Genomic DNA, 23,965 nt, shown 5'->3' with positions numbered 1-23,965 from the left:
TCTCCTTGGAAATTTATTAATTTAACTATTGCCATTTCAACAGTTGTAAGACTTTACGAACTAATGTTGTTCAACTTCTTCAGTGATATGTCTTTAAGTTTTGTTAACTGAATCAAATGTGCACATTTTGAAGGGTCTTTTAATTTCTGGAAGCAAGAAATCTGCAAGAACCAAGATTGGCAAGTACAGGAGTATGGAATCTCTTTCATTAATTGTGAATGAGTATTGCAGAATGAACAAGTGCGTTGTATTGGCACATCATCACTCATCACTTTGTGACAGCTGAGGTTTCTTCCTCTTTACAGCCTTCACAAACGTCTCAAGGTCTGAAGACAATAAACACAAGTAATTGACTCATCTTGGCGAAGATATTTGTGGTAGACAACACTATTCCAGTCAATGAAAACATGAATGGCATTTGAATGAACAAGAGTTTGAATGTGGGAGAATTCTCATCTTTCGCTGTGACGATTGGATCATTGTTTACATCATTTCCAAAATCATTGTCTTGCTTCCTGTAAAGTTTTTATCATCTTTTGCCATTCAAAGAATTTTTTATAATTAATCTGAAATTGGTGTTGTTTTTTATCCTTGGTCAACAGTCTGAGGACAAACCTGTCGTTTGGCATGAGCTGAATGAAATTTTCCACTCCTTTGCAATTCATGAATGGTTAATCGACGATTTGATCACACTCTAGTAACATGTTTGTAGCCCGTTGATGTTATGGGCATCCTGAACAAATGTCATCGTCTTATGGTGTCCACCCTTCTTTGAATCTTTTAAATCTTCTTGATAGCACAGTTGAATCGAACATTTATCCCCAAAAGCCTCTTGCATATTCTTTAAGGTTTTGTAAAAATCTTTTTTATCGCTTTACAAAACTTGATACAGACACATTACTTTTCTTTAAAATTTATCAGAAAATAGCAAAAAACTGTCTTCTATGATACATTACAACAATTGAGGCTGATCACTACGGCCAAAGATGCCTAATTTATCTCTCTTCAGCATTCCATTGGTGCGAAACACACGCAGCGCTTAAGTTTTTTATTAGCCCTTTTATGCTACTTTTTCATATTCAAAGTATAAAGTTGGGCTGATTTTTGAGTTCATCGTGCAGAAGAAAGCTGTTATGAAAATATGTTTCTTATGACACAAAACTTGTTTTAAAGCCTTAGCTTAACAGAAATTATACCTGTTAAAGTTTAAAATGAGATTTATTTTTTTGTTTTGACCTCGGCTCATCATTGAAATTGAATTAAATTCACTGTTTGTGCCAATGATCATTAATTTATTATTAGATGATGTTTTGCCCAGAGACATTTATTTTTCATGTCTAGTTAAAAAATATGTTTTTTAGATTAGTCCAGGAGCAGAGGGATCTTGCTTATGAATTTCTTTAACGACAAAAGTAACTAAATATTGTAATTTTTGTTCAGAACTCCAGTACGGGTTCCAGGTCACGTAGTGCTACCCCAGACTCCCTGGATTCCGGACCCCCCAGCCCACCATCCCCCTGGCCCCCCACCATTTACCACCACCCTGAACCAGACCCTAGCAGTCAGTGAGTATACCGAATCAAATTTACACACAAATGGTTTCTTTTCAATAGTTCAAACTATGCAAATAAATTACTAGTTTTATGTTGTGTTATTTTGCGTTTAGTGTGATGGGTTGTGTTGTATATTTCATGAAATTATTAATTTGTGAAAATATTTGATTGTAATATTTAAATTAGATTTTAATATGTTTCATATATGAACTGACAAATTTTGTAGTTGTTGAAGGGGTGGGAGTAAGGAAATAGGGCTCAGGTTTTTGTAGTAAAATTTATAGACACAGAGAAGCCAGTTCTTATTTTTAGATAACCTTAAATCATAAAAATGAACAGTGAATATGAAACAGATTGTATTAAAAAGGACCCTTAGAATTCCCATTATCTTGGAGATATTCCTTAGCCTCAGAATTTTCTCCGCCCAATCAGAGAGAAAAATAAAAGTACTAGACATCTTGATGTGAAGGTAACAAAAGTTTTTGCCTTTTTTGTTCGGTGATACAAGACATCGATAACTCCACATTGTGTTACTTGTTTCTTATATCACTGCACAATGGCTAAGTCTGCAAACATTCTACCTTCACAATCATTCCATCGTAAAAAATGTACTTTAAGTAAAGAATGTCTGGTTGTATGGTAGAATTAATGTTTTGGGCCTTACAATCGTAACAAGAGGGATTTCACAAAGTGGGTCATTAAGAGTTATGTAAACTTAACTACATGTTATACTCATTGTTAAACAGTATTCTTTATTATTAGACATTTTGGTTTTAAACTAGAACAAATTTGTGTTATACATTACTTGCAACGGTACTTGTTTTTCAAGCAGAAAATTGACTAACCCTAAAAAGTTACCATCATGAGTGAAATGTAGTTTCAACAGATTATGTAATGCGTCAGAAACAGATTATAATGAAGCAAACTAGTTATTGTGGGATTGATGTGAAAATGAGAATAAATTTGTTAAATACCTGGCTGTCCTGTGAAGTTCATCAGAGTCCTTGTGTTGTACTGTTATAGACAGATAACGCCACCTCCGAGTTTGACGCAGATATTCGAAGACCCATCAGTGGTACCGGTGCAACGTGTCGAGTCGAGACGTGGGGTCCGCCGCCTGCCTAGCGCACCGGTACAGAGCAACCTGTTCAGGGCTGCCAACCGTTACGGAGGTGACATCGTGGCCAGCGAAACAGGTATAAGAGTAACACTTCATTCTGTGTATAATCAATAAATCTTTGACTTGTGGTTCCACTGATTATTATTAGTTATTCTGAATTTTCTATATATTTTACTGTGTATTAGGTTTTAGGTGTGAACATTTTGTCATAGCCCAAAAGGCATGGCTATGTATATTGACGATTAGCTTGTTATTATTAAAACAACCTGTGAATTAGATTTTGTGCTGTTTTATTTAGTAAGAAATACGTTATCGGAAATTGCTTTTAATGTTCCATGAAGTTTCTATTGTTTGAATTAGTTCCATAATCCTAACACTAGCAAGCATGTAGAATTGTAGTAATTTATGACATTTTAATGGTGGGAAATTAACAAAAACCACTTACTACTTATTTAGTAGCTACGACCAGTCAACAGAATCCATTGTTGTATTGCCCTAGATCCCTTCAATGATAGTACTAGGTCTGGCAATTGAATTGTGGTGTAGATTGGTAGTTGTTTTAGTACAAATTACTTTGTCCTTTCTGATGACGTCTAATATCCTTGTTTTGTCACTTTTAATAAAGAGCTGTCTAATGTCAAGTTTGTGTGCAATTCTTTGCCAGACCGGTTTGCTCAGTGCAGAAAAATGTGTCGATAAACAAGGATTTGATTGAACTTGCACTTGTGTTTCAGCTGACGGCATCCAGATACTGGGCTACCAGAGGATAGGGTCCGTGCGGTACACATTCAGTGACAGCGGGCGTGACAGGCTGCGCAGTGGCAGTGACCCCGTGGGCCTCAACTCTGCTGACCCTGACCCCACAGAGCCTCAAGAGATGTGAGTAGCGTCATGCGGAAACACACATATTAACGTGAAACAGTATTTCAACTCGAAGCCAGTGACATAATTTAAATAAGTTTTTACAAGAGGTGGTTCACACTTTATGTGTCAGATTGTATTGTTACTGTCGAAGTTCAAGTCCAGGAAACCGTAAGATAACCTATGGGCCCAGAAGATTATAAGATAACCTAGGGTCCCAGCAGACAGGGAGATAACTAGAGTCCCAGGAGACCATAAGATAATCTATGGTCCCAAGGAAACCATAAGGTAACCTAGGATCCCAGGAGACCATCAGATAACCTAGGGTCCCAGGAGACCATCAGATAACCTAGGGGCCCAGGAGATCCTAGGGCCCCAAGAAACAGGAAGATAACCTACTGTCCCAGGAGAATGAGAGATAACTGGGGTTCCAGGAGGCCATAAAATAACCTATGTCCTAGGATATAGAAAGATAACTTAGGGTCAAAGGAGGCCGTAACATAACCTATGGTCCACAGGGAAACCATAAGGTATCCTAGGATCCCAGGAGACCACAAGATAACCTAGGGGCCCAGGATACTGTAAGATAACCTAGAGATCCAGGTGACCGTAGGTTCCCAGGAGATTGTAAGACAACCTAGGGTTCTAGGTTCGAATTTTGTTCGGGTATTGTATTTTTACATTGTATCAAATAATTCAGATGACTATCAGACTCTAGTATGTGAGGTGGAACTTCTTGTGGTAACTAGATGTGCTACGTTTCCAGGAAGGACGTGCGTGGGATGACAAGAAGCCAGGACAGTCTGTACAGTGAGCCCGAGCCTAGAAGGTCCAGTGGAAGTAGTTGCCACAGTATCCACCAGGCTGCGTCACTGGAGCACTTGGGTTTCGAGGAGACCTGGGCTGGCGACTCTATCACCTGCTCCAACATGGAGGTGAAATATCATGTGTTTTTACCAAAAGTAATTTGTCATAGTAATTTTATGTAAAAAAAATACAGAACGAATTTGAACAATATTATTGTGATAGTGCATTTTTGTACTAGTTTCAACTATCCCAATAGACTTGCTGTACAAAAATCCTAGTTTGTATGGTAGTGGTGTTTAGCTCCAATGAGTAAATCAATTTTATTAAGAGTGGAACTATTTGGCAAGCTATTCTCCCAAGTGCTTCGTGTTATTGGTCAAATACGCATGTTGATCTCTGGATTGTACAAAATGTTCGGATTGTACCAAATGTTTTCCTTCCACATTTGTTTAATTAACACTGGCCAGCAAATTTTTAGTAACAAATTTTTTATATTGCCAAAAAATGTGAAAGGGGAAGAGATAGTTGTATGAACCGAATCAATGAATTCCTTTGTGGCAGGAGAGTGAGGAAGTGATCGGAAGGACATGGGTGGAATGGTTGGGGGAGGAAGATCTAGTCAAACTGCAACCCCTGGCGTTCCTGGAACTGACCGTTCTGCTGGACCAGAGTGGGATTCGCTTCCCGAAGCGGAAACCCTACAAGCGGAAAAGGAAAGAAGGTAGGTATTTTCATAGAAGCATCATACAATTTCTTGTTTATAAGAACATTTTTTGTGTTTCCGTAAGTTCTTGGTGTCGTTTAACTTACACTTGCCTTCGCAAGCAGGTGTCCATTTTATCAACAGATTTCCAGCTTCCATTAAAAATGCACCAACGCCTAAGGCGTAAAAAACCCGTCTTAAACGCTTTTTAGCGTCAGTGACATTTTATAATGTTGGCGAGTTTTTGGCATGTAACTGGGAGACCACCCATTTTGAAAATAGACCCTGGCGTTGAAAATCGTGACAATTGGCGAGTGACTGGAATAAATGAGTGCAAAATATGTATGTATGAATGTGACACTGTGGTATGTTTGCAAAATTTTAGACTAAATGGCTGACTTTTACCATATAATGTATATCGTTTACGGTAATAAAAGGTTTGAATTGAATTAACACAATTGTGAGTCTCCGATGTGTTTGCAGATGGTCCTGTGATATTTGGTGCTACACTTGCGTCTCTGCTAGAAAAAGATCAACAGATCACTAATGAACCACATAATGTTCCTCTAGTCTTTCAAAAGGTATTGTACATATAGTTTTGTAATTATATATAATTCTAGTCTAGGAGCCAAGAGCCAATTTGCGTTTGTAAAAGTGCACAACGCTTTCTTTTGGGGGAAATCGTCAAAGGAATTTTTTCTAAGAAAGAAATTGATCGTCAGCCGAGCTATTTATAAACCATGTAACCACTATCAGTCACCTAATAATCTTAATTATTCTGTCTATTATTAACTAAATAATAGTTATATCAGTGACAGGAACGAGATAAAGAGACTGACAGTTCAGTCAAATAGTAAATTTTGTTATCAGGTTAGCTTTCATTTACATGTCTGGTACGTAAAGCTAAAAGATATCATTTGTGAAAAAATATATATCATCTGATATTTGTAACCCTTTTGATACCCGTAGGGTGGGGGGGGGGGTTGTTATCAACCCCTACAAAGACTGTGAAGCCAATGAAAATTATTCTATTTATTTCACAAATATTCATGTTTTGTTTATACAACGCAAATTTACTTTGATTTCCTAAACAATAATATTACTTTGTATGAGATCAGTTCACAAAAAATAAGTTTTAGACTCTAGATTTTGTATAGATGGATTCAAATTACTTGATAGCATACAACATTGGTTTAGAAAAAGTAAATCTGTAGTTACAGCTGCCACTGATTTCATTAAGTCAGTGATTGATTCTGTGGATAGAGGGGAAAAGGTAATAGGAGTATTTATGGATCTCCATAAAGCATTTGACAGTGTTAGTCATGCTAAGTTACTAACTAAATTATCGCAGTTTGGTATCCATGGGAAGGAGTAAAACTGGCTAAAATCATATATACAAAACAGACAGCAGTTTGTGGAAATACATAATCTGAATAACAAGAACAATTTAACTTAGTAAATATAATTCTATTTTAAAACAAACTTCTTATGGTGTTCCTCAAGGATCCATTTTGGGGCCACTTCTATTCCTCTGCTACCTAAAAAGGAATTCCAGAGGTAGATAAATTATGCTTATACGCTGATGATGCCACTCTAAGAATTACTGCTTCATCTAAAGAGGAAATAGAGGAGTTTGCTTTTCTCAGCGTATCAAAAGTAAATCAGTTTTTTCAAAGAAAACAACTTAATTTTAAATCCAACAAAAACAAGCTATATGGAATTTTGTACCAACCAATGCAGAAATAAAATTAATCCTCATATAGAAATAGATGAAGTGGCTATAGTTAAAGAAGAAGAAGTAAAGTTTTTGGGTTTAACGTTAGACAGTTCGCTGACATGGAATAAACATTCAGAAAAAATAGTTTCAAAAATTAACTCTGGTTTATATGCTCTTCGCAGAATGTCAAAATTATGCTCACAAGAAATTCTAAAAATGATTTATTTTTCACATATCCATTCACATATTATATTTGGTATCTCATTATATGGATCCACATCAATAAAAAATTTAAATTCAATTTTAGTGATACAAAAAAAAGCAATTCGTGTCATTTTAAAACTTAAATGGAATGAAAGTTTGAAGGATCACTTTCCTCAACTGGGTATCATGACGGTTTACAGTGCATATATATATGAAACTATAATGTCAGTGATGAACCGTACTCATAGCTTAGGCAAGAGTGGTGAGACCCATAATTATAATACAAGAAATAGAAATAATATGGCAGTAGCTCAACATAACTTACACTTTTTCTGTAAAAAACCAATATACATAGGAGCTAAATTTTTTAATTTGCTGCCAAGCAATATAAAATTAATAGAAAATAATAAATTATTTAAAAATAAACTTAAAAGCTATCTGACTGAAATGCCGTTGTACTCCTTTTCTGAATTTTATACAATTCACAATAGTTTTTACAATCATTAAAATTACATTGTATTATATTTAGTTAGATACTAATGTAAATCATATTTAGTAAACTTAACCATTTACTTTCTTAATCATGTGACGCCATTCATGTACACCATGTGTAACAATCGAATAAAGATTTTTCTGATTCTGATTCAATCGCCATATACCTGTAATATTCTCAGATGCCGTTTATCATCTTCGACAAAGTAACTTTAATATTGTAATCCAAACATGCAGACCTCCCAAGTGTTTAACTAATATAGCAAGCAATGTTAGCAAGCTATTATTATTGTAGGTGTTGCAAGCAAGGAAATATCCATAACGAGCATCGTGTGGACAAGTCCGCTATTCAATTTGAAACTATTGAGCATTAGATGATTAACTCCACTAAAATTCATAAACTTCCTTTTGTTGTCGTAAAATTTCTGCTGTGTATAGGAAGTTTAAAATTATGTAATGGTGGAGTAGGTACACAAAATACGACAAAATCATGTTTTAGGAATGTGTAATTTGCGTAATGTCAGTTAGCTGTCATCTGCAAAGAGGCGCAGTAGACACGCGGCGATGCACTTGAAGTACGTCTTGAATCCAAAATTTTATTGTTAAACTTTAAAAGTCAATTTTGAGTATCAATCATTTCTATGATGTCTAACACTTGTAAAAGAAACATTTCTTCCAATTAACAATTCATTATCACGTTTAGAGCATCTGTGCCTTGGTAAGCTTACTGGTTTTAACTAGATATTTTTACTGCTAGTAAAAGGCTATAGCAATGACAGTAAAACTAGCAATGATAGCGTACAATGTTCCATGCCTTGCTTAATTGATGGACTGAAACTGTAACAATGGCAGTGCCAATCACAACAAGTTCGCAACTGCACTACTACTGTTGATTCATTTATAAAACATGCCCAGTGTAACAAATTTATTTATACCATATATATTACAAGGCTAAAAATATAAATGTGTTAATACCTTCACTGCTAGAGCAAGAGCATTTTGGCGTCCGTCGCAGTCAAAGTTTTAAACAAGACAAAACCATAAATTGTTAAAAAAATAATTAAAGGTGAAATGAATAAAGTTAAGCGTGGAATGTTTTCATTTCTTCACTTGGTATACTGATCAGATTGAAAAAATCTTCGTCTTTAAATATTTAAAAATAATTCTTTATTCTTGTTTCAGTTTGTACAACATTCCCTGTTAGTTAGCTATTTCAACAAATATAAATATTTGTCTATTTAAAATTAATTTATTCTTTAGTCATGTAGCATACAAACAAAGAACAATATTCCAGAAAAAAAAAAAAAAAAATACTTATTTTATGTAAACAGGGAATTATGTGGTTTACCTCCATAATTAAATGAGCCTGATATAAAAAAAGTTTCCCGATAGTTGATGTGCAAAGGGTTCCAAAATTTCACTCTGCTAATTACTATCAAAACGTCACTTTCGTCTTACCTAATCTGATTTCACAAATTTACAATTTGCTATTACTATCATAGTGCTCAATTTAGGTATTAATACCAGTTAAATAACTACTTAAAAGTGTAATACAGCACACTGTTATGTGATGTGATGCAGGTGCTAGCAGAGCTGGAGAGGAGAGGACTGCAGGAAGAGGGTTTGCTGCGAGTGGCCGCCCACAAACAGAAGGTGTAATACAGCACACTGTTATGTGATGTGATGCAGGTGCTAGCAGAGTTGGAGAGGAGAGGACTGCAGGAAGATGGCTTGCTGCGAGTGGCCACCCACAAACAGAAGGTGTAATACAGCCAACTGTTATGTGATGTGATGCAGGTGCTAGCAGAGCTGGAGAGGAGAGGACTGCAGGAAGATGGCTTGCTGCGAGTGGCCACCCACAAACAGAAGGTGTAATACAGCCAACTGTTATGTGATGTGATGCAGGTGCTAGCAGAGCTGGAGAGGAGAGGACTGCAGGAAGAGGGCTTGCTGCGAGTGGCCACCCACAAACAGAAAGGTGTAATACAGCACACTGTTATGTGATGTGATGCAGGTGCTAGCAGAGCTGGAGAGGAGAGGACTGCAGGAAGAGGGCTTGCTGCGAGTGGCCACCCACAAACAGAAGGTGTAATACAGCACACTGTTATGTGATGTGATGCAGGTGCTAGCAGAGCTGGAGAGGAGAGGACTGCAGGAAGAGGGCTTGCTGCGAGTGGCCACCCACAAACAGAAGGTGTAATACAGCACACTGTTATGTGATGTGATGCAGGTGCTAGCAGAGCTGGAGAGGAGAGGACTGCAGGAAGAGGGCTTGCTGCGAGTGGCCGCCCACAAACAGAAGGTGTAATACAGCACACTGTTATGTGATGTGATGCAGGTGCTAGCAGAGCTGGAGAGGAGAGGACTGCAGGAAGAGGGCTTGCTGCGAGTGGCCACCCACAAACAGAAGGTGTAATACAGCACACTGTTATGTGATGTGATGCAGGTGCTAGCAGAGCTGGAGAGGAGAGGACTGCAGGAAGAGGGCTTGCTGCGAGTGGCCGCCCACAAACAGAAGGTGTAATACAGCACACTGTTATGTGATGTGATGCAGGTGCTAGCAGAGCTGGAGAGGAGAGGACTGCAGGAAGAGGGCTTGCTGCGAGTGGCCGCCCACAAACAGAAGGTGTAATACAGCACACTGTTATGTGATGTGATGCAGGTGCTAGCAGAGCTGGAGAGGAGAGGACTGCAGGAAGAGGGCTTGCTGCGAGTGGCCACCCACAAACAGAAGGTGTAATACAGCACACTGTTATGTGATGTGATGCAGGTGCTAGCAGAGCTGGAGAGGAGAGGACTGCAGGAAGAGGGCTTGCTGCGAGTGGCCGCCCACAAACAGAAGGTGTAATACAGCACACTGTTATGTGATGTGATGCAGGTGCTAGCAGAGCTGGAGAGGAGAGGACTGCAGGAAGAGGGCTTGCTGCGAGTGGCCACCCACAAACAGAAGGTGTAATACAGCACACTGTTATGTGATGTGATGCAGGTGCTAGCAGAGCTGGAGAGGAGAGGACTGCAGGACGAGGGTTTGCTGCGAGTGGTCACCCACAAACAGAAGGTGTAATACAGCACACTGTTATGTGATGTGATGCAGGTGCTAGCAGAGCTGGAGAGGAGAGGACTGCAGGACGAGGTTTGCTGCAAGTGGCCACCCACAAACAGAAGGTGTAATACAGCACACTGTAATGTGATGTGATGCAGGTGCTAGCAGAGCTGGAGAGGAGAGGACTGCAGGACGAGGTTTGCTGCAAGTGGCCACCCACAAACAGAAGGTGTAATACAGCACACTGTTATGTGATGTGATGCAGGTGCTAGCAGAGCTGGAGAGGAGAGGAGTGCAGGACGAGGTTTGCTGCGAGTGGCCACCCACAAACAGAAGGTGTAATACAGCACACTGTTATGTGATGTGATGCAGGTGCTAGCAGAGCTGGAGAGGAGAGGACTGCAGGAAGAGGGCTTGCTGCGAGTGGCCACCCACAAACAGAAGGTGTAATACAGCACACTGTTATGTGATGTGATGCAGGTGCTAGCAGAGCTGGAGAGGAGAGGACTGCAGGAAGAGGTTTGCTGCAAGTGGCCACCCACAAACAGAAGGTGTAATACAGCACACTGTTATGTGATGTGATGCAGGTGCTAGCAGAGCTGGAGAGGAGAGGACTGCAGGAAGAGGGCTTGCTGCGAGTGGCCACCCACAAACAGAAGGTGTAATACAGCACACTGTTATGTGATGTGATGCAGGTGCTAGCAGAGCTGGAGAGGAGAGGACTGCAGGAAGAGGGCTTGCTGCGAGTGGCCACCCACAAACAGAAGGTGTAATACAGCACACTGTTATGTGATGTGATGCAGGTGCTAGCAGAGCTGGAGAGGAGAGGACTGCAGGAAGAGGGTTTGCTGCGAGTGGCCTCTCACATATAGAAGGTGTAATACAGCACACTGTTATGTGATGTGATGCAGGTGCTAGCAGAGCTGGAGAGGAGAGGACTGCAGGAAGAGGGCTTGCTGCGAGTGGCCTCTCACATATAGAAGGTGTAATACAGCACACTGTTATGTGATGTGATGCAGGTGCTAGCAGAGCTGGAGAGGAGAGGACTGCAGGAAGAGGGCTTGCTGCGAGTGGCCGCCCACAAACAGAAGGTGTAATACAGCCTACTGTTATGTGATGTGATGCAGGTGCTAGCAGAGCTGGAGAGGAGAGGACTGCAGGAAGAGGCTTGCTGCGAGTGGCCGCCCACAAACAGAAGGTGTAATACAGCACACTGTTATGTGATGTGATGCAGGTGCTAGCAGAGCTGGAGAGGAGAGGACTGCAGGAAGAGGCTTGCTGCGAGTGGCCGCCCACAAACAGAAGGTGTAATAAAGCACACTGTTATGTGATGTGATGCAGGTGCTAGCAGAGCTGGAGAGGAGAGGACTGCAGGAAGAGGGCTTGCTGCGAGTGGCCGCCCACAAACAGAAGGTGTAATACAGCACACTGTTATGTGATGTGATGCAGGTGCTAGCAGAGCTGGAGAGGAGAGGACTGCAGGAAGAAGGCTTGCTGCGAGTGGCCGCCCACAAACAGAAGGTGCAGGCGCTGTGTGATGCTCTGGAGAAAGATCTCTATACACAACCAGAGCGAGTGGACGCCATGCTGCTGCGTGCTCCTGTGCATGACCTCGCTACTCTGCTCAAACGTTTAATACGTGACCTGCCCGAGTCATTGCTCACTAACCAACTTGTAGACCTGTTCTACCAAGCTCACAGTGAGTACACAGCAACCATTGGACTGGAGAAGTGTAATACGAGGTCTCTTTATAAAAATCACAACTTTTTATTTTCTGTGGGTTACATATATTTGTTTTTTTTTGTGGTGTTATGTTTTGTACACATGTCTCTGACATATGCCAACAAGTTCGGCTATGTTTTTATGTTCAGTTTTTTGTTAACAACTGATTTGATTGCACATGTTGTGGCTCGTCTATAATTTGTGTCTATTCGAAAAAATGGATCAAAGAATCTGTATCAAATTTTGTGTTAAAAAAAAAATGATGTGCATAGATGCATTCCGAATATTGACTGTGGCTTATGGAGAAGCTACCTGAAACTGAAGCAATGTTTATCGGTGGTACAAAATGGTCTCATAGGGTAGAAAAGATGTGAATGACTAACAGTGTGATGGACACCTGATCACGTCAAGAACAGATGAAAACATGATGAGGTGAAGAAAATAGTTTTGGCCAATTGTCGAATCACCGCTAGAGAAGTTGCTGAGGACCTGAACTTAATAATTGGTTCGTATCATTCAATTTTTACCTATGATTTAGGCATGAGACGGATCATCACAAAGTTTACACCAAAATTGCTCAATTTCAACAAAAAACAGCAGTGGATTACCATTGCTAATAAGCTGTTGGACTCTGTCCACGATGACCCAAATTTGCTCCAGAGGGTCATACTGGTCTTGAGTCATGGGTTTACGGTTATGGCGTAGAAACCAAAGGTCAATCATCTCAATGGAAGGAAGTTGCTGCATGAGCCAAGATCAATAAAAGCGCGCTAATTTCAGTCGAAATTGAAAGTTTTGCTCACAGTTTTTTTTGATTGCAGGGGCATGGTGCATCATGAGTTCTTGACACAGGGTAGAACTGTTAATAAGGAATATTATTTGTAAATTATGCACAATTGGTACTAAGCAATCCGCCAGAAACGCCCGGATTTGTTGAAGAACAAAAATTGGCACCACAATAACGCCCCTGCTCATACATTGTGACTTGTACACAAATGTTTGGCCAAAACAAATACACTAATAAAGCCACAGCCACCATATTCCCCAGATTTGGCTCCCTATGACTTTTTCTTGTTCCCAAAACTGAAGAGGCCCATGAAAGGACGACGCTATGCTACGATTGAAGAAAGAGTAATTGTATGCTATAACTTATATGTCCAATGTAATAATGATGAGTTGGACAGAAAAAAAAACAATTAAAAGAACTGTATCAGAAGGAAAAAAAACATTACAGATATAAAATTAATGAGGCTAAAATGTTACACAATAATGAATTTATTGCAAATTCTAAAAAACAAGTGCAAAGCAGCATGGAAGGTAGTTAGAGAAGAATTCTGGTGGAAACAGTAGAAATCTTGAGTGTCCAATTAAGTCTAATGATTTTAATGACTACTTCATTAATGCACCACAGAAATGAACATTAACAAACCTATTGATGTCATGGGAGCAACCTTACTTGTAAATCAATACTTGCATAATAATAATTTAATAATGCAAAATAAAACATTTGTCTGGCATGCAATAACTGAAACAACAGGTAAAAAAGATTGTCAGTAATTTTAGCACATCTAATAGTGAAGACATATAAGGGTTATCAAATAGAATAATCAAAGAAATCATTGATTTTATAATTAAGCCATTGGTTTTCTTATTCAATAGAGCTTTAACTGAAGGTGTGTTCCCAGATGTGTTAAAATTTACAAAGGTAATACCAATCTATAAGAAAGGAAAAAAGTCTGATCCATCAAGTTACAGACCAATATCATTAATCCCCGTAATAAGTAAAGTTTTTGAGGCATGTATTAAAGATCAATTATATAATTTTTTTGTTAATAATAATTTGCTTTGTGTTGAACAGTTTGGTTTTATACCAGGTTTGAATACAATTAAGGCCGTTGAATGTGTTATTAATTATGTTTTGAACGGTTTTGAAGATAAAATATTGACATGTGCTACTCTGATTGACCTGACCAAAGCTTTTGATTGTGTTCTCTCATGAAATATTATTGGAAAAATTGCAATGTTATGGTTTGGGGGGTGTGGAACTTGGCTTAATGACATCCTATTTGTGTAACAGGAAACAAATGGTATATCAAAATAATGATGGATCTAATTTTCAATTAATTAAATCTGGTGTTCCCCAGGGATCTGTCTTGGGACCATTCCTATTTTTAATAGCAATAAATGATTTCCCAGGTAATATACCATGCAAATCGGTATTATATGCAGACGATACTACTTTAGTTTGGAGTGGAAAAGACATGAGAAAAATTGCAAATAGATCAGAATGTATCAATGAATATTGCAGAGAGCTGGTTTTAAAACAAATCATTTAAATATAAATAAAAAAAAGACAGAATCAATTATTTTTTCACTAACTAAATTAACTGAAGCAGAGTCTATTAAAACTACTTGGTCTATTACTTAGACAGCAGTTTGAAATGGGATTGTACATATAAAATATCTTTGCAAAAAGCTATCTAAAATCATTTATTTACTAAGAAAACTTAAACTGTGTGTTAGTGGTGATATGTTGATCAATGCGTATTATGCCTTTTTTCACTTCTCAGATTGTATATGGTATTACTTTATGGGGAAATAGTACTTATATGGAACAAGTTTTTAGATGGCAAAAATATGCTTTACGGACCATAAAAGGACTGGACAATCGTGAATCTTGTTTTCCCATTTTCAAAGAATTAAAAATAATGACACTCCCATGTTTATATATTTATATTTTCTGTCTAATAAACGTAAAAGAAAATTTGCATAAATATAAAATTAGATCTGATATACATAAACTATAACACAAGAAATAACTATGCCCTAGATTTACTACCTGCTTAGACTTACAAAAACAAATAACAGCATATTTTACATGAAAAATCGATTATTTAACAAATTGCCTCAATCCGCTCACACTGTCTCTGTTAATAAATTCAAATATTGCTTGAAAAAGTGGTTAAAGGAACAAGTTTTTTCTACAAGGTTGATGACTATCTAGCTACTGATTATGGTAAATTTAAGGACATCTTTTACTAATTTTTAATCAAAGCTAAAATTCAGATTAGATAGTTAAATGTATGTATTTTAATGAATTTTGATGTAATGTATATAGGCTATTCACTGTTCATTGTTTTAATTTTATTAGTTTATGTTTTTTGTGTTTTTTAACTGTTGTCTAATTATTTATTCATAAATGTATGTCTTTTAGTCTATTAATAATTTACGTTTTTATTGTTGAAGCTATTACAGTGTAGTTTATACAGGGTGTTTGAAAAGTATGGGTACGGCTTAATATTTTAAAAAACATAGGAGATAACATCTATAAACTTTGCACAGTGTCATATGGCTATGTAAACTAGTTTTCCTTGCTATTACCATGACATGCCAACCATGGGGGGACGGCCCACAGAGGAAAAACATGGAAATCTTAAATTGAAGCATGGGTCGAGTGATTACCTCATTTGAAAGAGCTCACTTAGTAGAGTTGAATGCCGCAAACCGCATCTTAAAAGGTTTATCCAATCAGAAATGGCGGCTTGTTTTAGGTACACATTGTGAAGTACATTATGCGCTGCCATTTCTGACTGGATCGTCGTATTCTGATGCAGTAGGCGGCGTTTCACTCTACTACCCAATGTGTTTTCACTGACTTTATTAATTAGCAAATTATGACATAAATTTATAACACAATAAATAAAACTAAAAAATATCGGTATTTATTGTGTTATTTATTAATATAGTAGTTACCAACAACTCAACAAGCAATAAAAAAGTAAAATTATGTTGTATTGATATTGACGAAAATCTATTGCATCACTGTATGATTAATGATGAATAAAATCTTGAATCTTGAATCTTGACGAAATAAAGACGGCATCGAAGGAGGAGCTGAACAAGATCACAAAAAAAAAAAAACTATTTGAAATGCTTTGAGGATTGGAAGAAACGTTGGCACAAGTGTATAATATCTAATAGAGATTACTTTGAAGGGACAAAATTGAAATTGATGAATAAATGAATAATTTTTGAAATAAAAAAACAAAAGTTGCGATATTTTTTGAATAGACCTCTTTTTTGAAAAATATGATTACTATGGAGAACCTTTACCTTTAGCAAGATATTACATAGGTAGTCTGTTATTTTATGACTCAAAACTTTTAGAGAACAGTAAAATAAAGGATTTCTTTGCTTTCACATGTTGCCTGCATTGTTCATTGTGTGGTGTGACGCAGGTCTATCGGAGTGCAGTAGAGCACTGAATCTGCTGGTGCTGCTGCTTCCACCTCCCAACCGGGCGACATTGCAGTGTCTGCTGAACTTCCTGAACCATGTCATCAGCAATCAGCAGCACAATAAGATGTCAGCTCACAATGTTGCCATGATCATCGCTCCTTCACTCTTCCCTCCCAGGTAGAACTGATTCTGTTCATTCTTAACAGCATTTCTTATGAGCATTTTCATCTTAAAAAGTCTTCTGTTTACTAATTAATGTGCAGTCTTTCAGAATGACCTTGAGCCACTTAATTGTTTGTTGTAAGATATACACTCTCTCTCTCTCTCTTCCCTTAACTAAACCCGTGGCTCTTTCACTCTAAGGTTTGTGAGCTCGGACAAGGGAAACCTGAAGACGCAGATCAACTACGCAGCCGTGTGCTGCAGACTGACCGAGATGCTGTTGCAACTCACCGACTCCCTGTTCCTGGTGCCTCCGCAGCTGCTCAGTCAACTCCGGAGACTCAACGAGCAGCAACGCTACAAGCTCAAGGAAAACAAGCCGGTCAGTTGATTGTTTGGTTACCATCAGCTAAGGTTTAGTTTTTATTCACTGAGGTTAAACGTTTAAGTTTCTGAGTGGTAAGTTGGCCTGACACTTTCTGCTTGGAAGGCCAAAACTGCTGGCCACCAACATTCCTTTGCCAGCTTGCTCTTACTTAGTCATTTCCTTTATCCCCTGAGATCGGATGTCCAGCTCAGGTGCCCAATAATAATTATATTCTTGTTCTCACATGACTAGAGCAGCTGGCTATTTCCAAAACAAATTTTTTTATATTCCACATTTTTCCTGCTAGGTCAGACGCCACCTGATCATGACCTTTACAAAGACCATGACAGAGACCCCTTACGAGTGCAAAGGGAAAAGATAGTTCTTGTAACTACATTACCCAAGTAGTTTAGCATCCAAGTATAGATTTTATTCCAGGCTGGCAAACTTAAAACACTGATGCATTTTTCTTTACAGTGAATGAATTATGTTTAGTAATTTACAGACTAAAAATATAGTAGCTTTAACCCTTTGAGTGCCAAGTATTTATTAAGTGGGTGTATTGAAAAGTGCCAGGTATTTTTCTAGTGGGTGCACCTAAAAGTGGCATCCCTTATGAAGGCATTTTGCAAGGTTTCAGTAAAAAATTTACAGTTTGATTATATAAGCTAGCAAAGTAATATTTTTTAAATTTTCTCTGAAAACTATCTAATTAACATAAAATAACAAAGTTACCGTAAAATTAAATTTAGGAATATCAAAAATGGACTTGCGTAAAAAATTCCAGAATTTATTTAAACTTAATTTTTCAACCTAATTATCATTATCAAAAAATTAATATCCTTTTCTTTGTTCATATCTCTGAAAAGGGTATTTGGTTGTCTATAAATCTTGAAAAATGTATATCATTATCTTCAATAATGAGTGAGTTATACAAGTTTTAAGAAACTAATATCTCATCGTTTCAGGTAGCCATGTCAACCAAAAATGTTTATATGTAAGTTCTAGATTGATTTTTGTGAAAGTCAAATGATATAGGAAGTGTACTATAACAATTTATTTTTAAAAGAACAGTTCTTCATGAACAATTTAATATGATATTATTTTAAAAATATAAAGTATCGATTTTTTTCCCGAAGGTCTGGTAAAATCGGAAGTTGGCACTTTTCAGACAACTTTTGACATCCAGTAAAATCGGACATTGGCAATCAAAGGGTTAAAGTAAAATTAGATTATGTAATTGACAAAGGCTCCAAAATATAGATTTTTTTATTTTTATTAATTTTTATACCCATTTTTTAATTATTTAAATACTTTCTGCTGCATATTCGACTGTTGTTTGTCCAGATGAAGCGGTTGCTAGGCAGGAGGGTGGCCAACGCCAGAGACCAGATCACCCGTAAGATTGACAACGAAGTAGACTTCCAGGAAGGGGTGGTGAGGGTCAGTGCCCCCTCATTCCTGCTCACTGACATCCCTGTCACCCTCAAGTCCACGACCACTGCGGGAGAGGTCATACTTAGGTCTGTATGCTGCTCAGAAGCAGAAGTAAAAGAGAACGTTTAAATGTTTTTGATCAATAACTTGAAATGTAGGTGAAAAACAATGTTGTTAAATAGGTGCTATAAAAGCATATTTTCGAATTAAGACATTCTGAGGAGTGTGACTTATTAACCCTTTTCAACAAGTGTTACGGGAAATCTCACATAGTTAAATTTGCTTAACACATGGATGATGAGAAATCTTGCAATTTAAGTTTTTGTTGTGTTGTGAACATCAGACAAGACGATATATTCATTCATTGTTCTTGGTATCCTGTTATCAATCCAAAACTGGGTTTTATAATACTACTGACAGCCTTTTGGATTGTACGCTATCCTGTTTAAAGGATTTTTTCGTATGGGAAGAGTGCCAGTGCAGCTCTTGAGATCTTTGTTACGACTAAGAGAACTTTTTATTTATTTGGAATAATGATTATATCTGTGTTTGCAGTAAACTTTTTTTAGTTTCATATTAAACTAATTATAAAAATGGCTAACCCAGATGATGAAAACTTGGGATAAATTCATATGCGACATAAAACATAACAAATATTAATTTAAATATTTTAAAATACCTATTCAGGTTTTATTTTTTTCCTTCTATAATAGCTTCAGAAACATAAATTAAAATACAACTTAGTTGTAATATTTTATTGGGTGCACCCACCTTGATTTCTGTATGTTCTCTTCGGAAATTATCCTCCGCAAAAAATGGATCACTTCTTGGAATTTGCTGATGTTTCAAGAAGAAATCTAATAGTTTTTCCTTTTATTTGTGGAGTAACCGAGCAAACACAACATGTGGCAGTTAAACCTTTAAAACAGTCACCTTTGAGTTGTGTTTGAGCAAATAATGTTGCTGTTCAAGTGGAGATAATTTTGATGTTCAAGCAGAGATAAATTTGATATTCAAGCAGATAACGTTTGTTGTGTTTTCAGCCTGATAGAGCAGTCCAGCAACACGGTGGTGCAGGCTCCCACAAATGTCAAGATGGGCCGCAAGGACAAGTCCAGAGCTCTGTCGGAGTTGGCGCCCAACGGCAACCTCAGTTGTCTGCTAGCCACGGCTGACACGGAGATGGCTCTGCAGACTCACTTCCTGCACGAGATCGGTGGCAACATAGGTAAGTATTCACCAGAGATCATCTAATAGTTATTGCAGTTGGATAGCACTTTTTTTCTTGGAATGCCAATTTGAAAATCTGTGATAATTAGCATTATTGAAGTATTAGTCGCCTTTTACAGTAATTATGTTATTTAAAGATACAGTAGAGCATCAATAATCTAAACATCAAAGATCCCAACGTTCGCTTTAATTGTGTGAAATGTATTTTGAACCATCATAAATAAGTTTTTAAACAACAAATTATTTTTGAAGTTATTGTTAATATCTTATTCTTGTGTATCATTCAGAACTATTTTGCCTGCAAGCTGAGAAACTTGCTTAAGGGAAAGGACGATTTATACTGTTATCTTTCTGATTTTTACTTAGGAGCTATGCTATTAACCCATTCATGGTTTTTGACATAAAATTACGTTCATAGCGTACAAATGTGCTACTGGCACGATATTACGCATTGTTCCTAATTTATTCTGCTGTCTTCTGTCATATTGTGTAAAAAGTATGTTTATGACAACCATATGTTATACACAAGTAGTTGAGGCGTTTCCTACTAGATCAGCACTTCCTTAGTCCTCTGTCAGAGTGTTTGCACCTTGGTGAGTTCGCTGTAGTCGCTCCGTGCAGACAGCTACAGCATATTGTTGCATGTCACTCGTCAAAAGTATTTTATGGTTTGATTTCTAGTGTTTATTGTACCATGGAAATATCCGACGCACAAATAGATGATTGGCTCTGTTTACGTGATGATGACACGAACACAGATAGTGAAAATGACTAAGTCAACAGTACGTTAAAAATAACAAAAATTTGGAAATATACACTTTTTGGGCATGAAAAAAATGTATCTGAACTCTATAAACCTGTCTCTTTAAAAAGCAAAACAATATAGTTTAAGGTACAGAAAGAAAACAATTAAAGGGTCAATGAATGGAATTGTTCTTTTAGGGCAGAGACGGATAGATCCCAACGCCCTCTTACTGCCGGTGTATCAGGACAATCCAAACGCACAGTGGGTCATCTGCTGTGATCACAAGAACGGCAGCCACCGTATGATCTTCAAGAAGTGAAGCTACAATCAAATGTGCGATAGGAGTGGGTATAGTGTTACCATCTATTACGTAATGGCGACTTAATATTAGTCATAATAAGACTACTAAAACTAGAAATACCTCTTTGTTTTCCTGTACTGTCTTAACCCTTGAAGAATGGCAACTCGATAGACACAGTCAAAAGTAGGCTACTGATGTGCGATCTTCTTCGTGCCTCAAAAACAACAGTCGATTATTTTAATTTTTTAACTGGACGTTTCTCAGCTGCCCAAGCTGATTTACTAATCACCAGTGTTTGACCAAAAAGACAAAAAAAGAAGCATTTTGTTTTTTTTTGGTCCATGCTATATTGTTTTAAATTATATTTATTAACCTTAATTTTATTTTAAAATACCAATGTGTTAAGAGTAAAGATACTGTTTATATGGAATAGTGTACAGAACCACTTTCCCCCTCTTATCCCTCAATAATACACAGGGGATGCAGAAATATGTTGATTAAATGGTTCTTAAAACTTTAAAGTGTGTTTAATTTAGTTTATTGGGTAAAACAATTAATTTATTGGGGCTTAGTTTGTTTTTGTGTAAGCCATTTATTATTTCCTAAGGGACTCTACATTATTCCAGAGACATTTATGTGGAAATCATTAATTTAATGACATTATTCATTGGTCAAGCAACAAATTCATATGAATGATTATATTTGTGCCATTTTGGAGTCTAATATTTTATTTAATAACTTGAAATATAAATACAGTTTGAAAGAATACAAAAATAAATATTTGTTAGATTTTAAATGATCTATTATATTGTATTCTAAAAAGCAGAGAAGTTACACGTTTATTTGCAAGTGACTGAAGAATATTGTTTTATAAATTATGCCAATTCTTCTCATTTCATTATAGTAAAATATTAGTTGATTTAGTTTTTATATTCCCAATATTATCTTTTGCCTGACTGCTAAATTGATAAGTAAATGACCCTATTTTATTTTTGATCAATTTCTTTTTATTATTGTAGTTTTTGTATGTTTTTGTGTTTGTGCACTGTAAAAGAGTTCTGAATAATTGACGTTTTTAAGATAGTAAGTTGTTAATAAAAAGATACAAGTTGATTGATAAGAACTTCAGCGAGGTCCTTGGAAGACATAATATTTTTGTTCTACAGAGCATAATGAACTGATGAAACATAAAATAATACCAGACTGCAGTCAGTAATAGTTTTGTGATATATGATTATAATAATTAAACCTGTGCGTCCTGCATACAATATTATGGGTTTTTAATTCTCGTGTTAATATTTTTACCAAAAATAATAAACTACTGGGGTGCTATCATTTTATATTATTTAGTTTACTATTTACAAAAGTATTGTTTAATCTATTGTTCTTTTTTCCTTACTTTATTATTTTACTAGCTCACCGTATTTTGTACATATTTTGACATAATAATTTGTAAACAATAGTTAGACAAGATGATGATTGATGTGATTTTAATTTATTTCACTGGTAATATAAAATGTAGATACTAATTTTTGTATGATAATGTAAATAGTTTTATTTTAATTAAGAATGAAATAATTAGTTATTTTATATTTTATTATTACGTATTAGACTATAGAGTTATAATTCATCAACAATGGCAGTAGATTAACTAATATCTTTGTCTGAATACAGTTTTATTTTTTCTGCCTCTTGCACAAATTAATTTAATTGTTGCCAAAAAGTGTCTTCTATGAAAACCAGAGTTTTTTTTTTACCTGTCCTTAGTTTTCCACCCGCAGTTCACTTTGTTCAACATAATTATAGGCAGCATTAGTACTGTTTATTTAAGTCATTGATGAATTACATTCCATTTTGTCTCACTTTGTGCGTTTTTTGTTAATATAAGAGTGTGCTCATTTGTTGATTATGTCAAATAACATAATTTTGTTACCAGATACTCATATTAAATAAAGTGTTAATTCTAAAATAAGTAAAGTGTTTAGTTATTTAATCAACCTATAATCTAGTGTTTATTTTTTCTAGTTCCCTCCTCACTCTGTGCCAATCACAATGATCTCTAACTTCTGTGATATTAGTAGATCATAAACACTTTTACTTCTATGATATTAGTGGATCCTAAACACTTTTACTTCTATGATATTAGTGGATCCTAAACACTTTTACTTCTATGATATTAGTGGATCCTAAACACTTTTACTTCTATGATATTAGTGGATCCTAACTATTATTTGCAGCTGAGCCAAACAGGACACTGCTGCGATTAATAATAACACAATTACTATTGAAAATAACATATTAACCATTTACACTTGGATTGGAACTATGGTTGTAGGTTTATGGGTGGTCATAGGTATTCTCTGTGTTAGGTCATTTTTTTTTGTTCTCTTAGGACAAGAAGCTTATAAATTGCACTTAGTCCTATAAGAACCTTAGCACTGCTTCCTGAGTGACAGAATATTCAGGATGAGTAAGGTTAGGGGATAGCCTCCTATCGAGATCCATGAGGAAGAATTATGGCACTGATCTCAAAATCATGTCACTTCGGAAGAAGGGGAGGCCAGCTCTGAACCAGCCTCTCCAGTCAAAGCAGGCAGGGGGTGGCACACCCTTATGTTGAGGCTAGCAAGAACCTTTGATACTTAAGGAACGAACTCCACCAACTCCAACAGTCATATCCCGCAGTAGACTAGACCTATCAAACTACCCTTGCACCCCAGAATCTCGACATTAGCAGTTAGTGATGTGCCGCTCCTGGACATCCATAAGGTTGCCCTGATTCAAGTGACACATCGGTTTTTGCTGTGGTAGGTTCAACTGGGAGATATAAACCAGCCAGAAGTGATCCTTGCGTGTTGTGTGTCAGGTCGTAGGTTTACGACCACGTCTTGTTCCTCAGCTCACTGGACTACTCTTAATGGCACTAGCTGTTTTCCAGTTCAGCTCATCAGACCACTATGTGCAATCCACTGTATGTCGCAGTTATACAATTCAATCATGACGGAATAGCTTGAAAGTGCTGAAATCTCTTAGCAAAATAAGGAACTAAATTAATATTTCTCAATTTGCGGCCCTCTTTTATTGTTGTAAACATTGTTCGGAGTTGTCAATATTTGAGTGCCACAGTGGCTGCTATAGTATATCCTAGCTGTTTATTACTAGTGCATTTGGTGGAGCCAAACCTAAAAATATGGAAACGAGTTGAACTCAAACTTAATACTAAGGTTACAATACTGTAATGCAACTTCTTAAAACCTTTGAA

The 23,965-nt window shown here is 36.8% G+C and overlaps 1 protein-coding gene across 6 annotated transcripts in view; it reads left to right on the top strand.

Moving 5' to 3' along the window:
• Window positions 1–22,675, top strand: part of LOC124363309 (rho GTPase-activating protein conundrum-like) — a 118,476-nt gene extending 95,801 nt beyond the window's left edge. For all 6 annotated transcript variants that reach the window (XM_046818545.1, XM_046818544.1, XM_046818542.1 and 3 more), the window contains 12 exons: window positions 1,441–1,565; window positions 2,577–2,749; window positions 3,408–3,552; window positions 4,301–4,469; window positions 4,903–5,062; window positions 5,528–5,625; window positions 11,950–12,199; window positions 16,461–16,638; window positions 16,825–17,005; window positions 18,338–18,513; window positions 19,471–19,655; window positions 20,600–22,675. In XM_046818545.1, the coding sequence (XP_046674501.1) occupies window positions 1,441–1,565; window positions 2,577–2,749; window positions 3,408–3,552; window positions 4,301–4,469; window positions 4,903–5,062; window positions 5,528–5,625; window positions 11,950–12,199; window positions 16,461–16,638; window positions 16,825–17,005; window positions 18,338–18,513; window positions 19,471–19,655; window positions 20,600–20,721 (1,962 nt within the window). In that variant the 3' untranslated portion in view covers window positions 20,722–22,675. The remainder of the gene's footprint in view (window positions 1–1,440; window positions 1,566–2,576; window positions 2,750–3,407; window positions 3,553–4,300; window positions 4,470–4,902; window positions 5,063–5,527; window positions 5,626–11,949; window positions 12,200–16,460; window positions 16,639–16,824; window positions 17,006–18,337; window positions 18,514–19,470; window positions 19,656–20,599) is intronic.
• The last annotated feature ends 1,290 nt before the right edge of the window (window positions 22,676–23,965 follow it).

The sequence above is a fragment of the Homalodisca vitripennis genome, chromosome 5 (assembly GCF_021130785.1).
Source record: "Homalodisca vitripennis isolate AUS2020 chromosome 5, UT_GWSS_2.1, whole genome shotgun sequence".
In the NCBI taxonomy this organism is placed as follows: domain Eukaryota; kingdom Metazoa; phylum Arthropoda; class Insecta; order Hemiptera; family Cicadellidae; genus Homalodisca; species Homalodisca vitripennis.
This window is presented reverse-complemented; position numbering and strand designations above follow the sequence as displayed.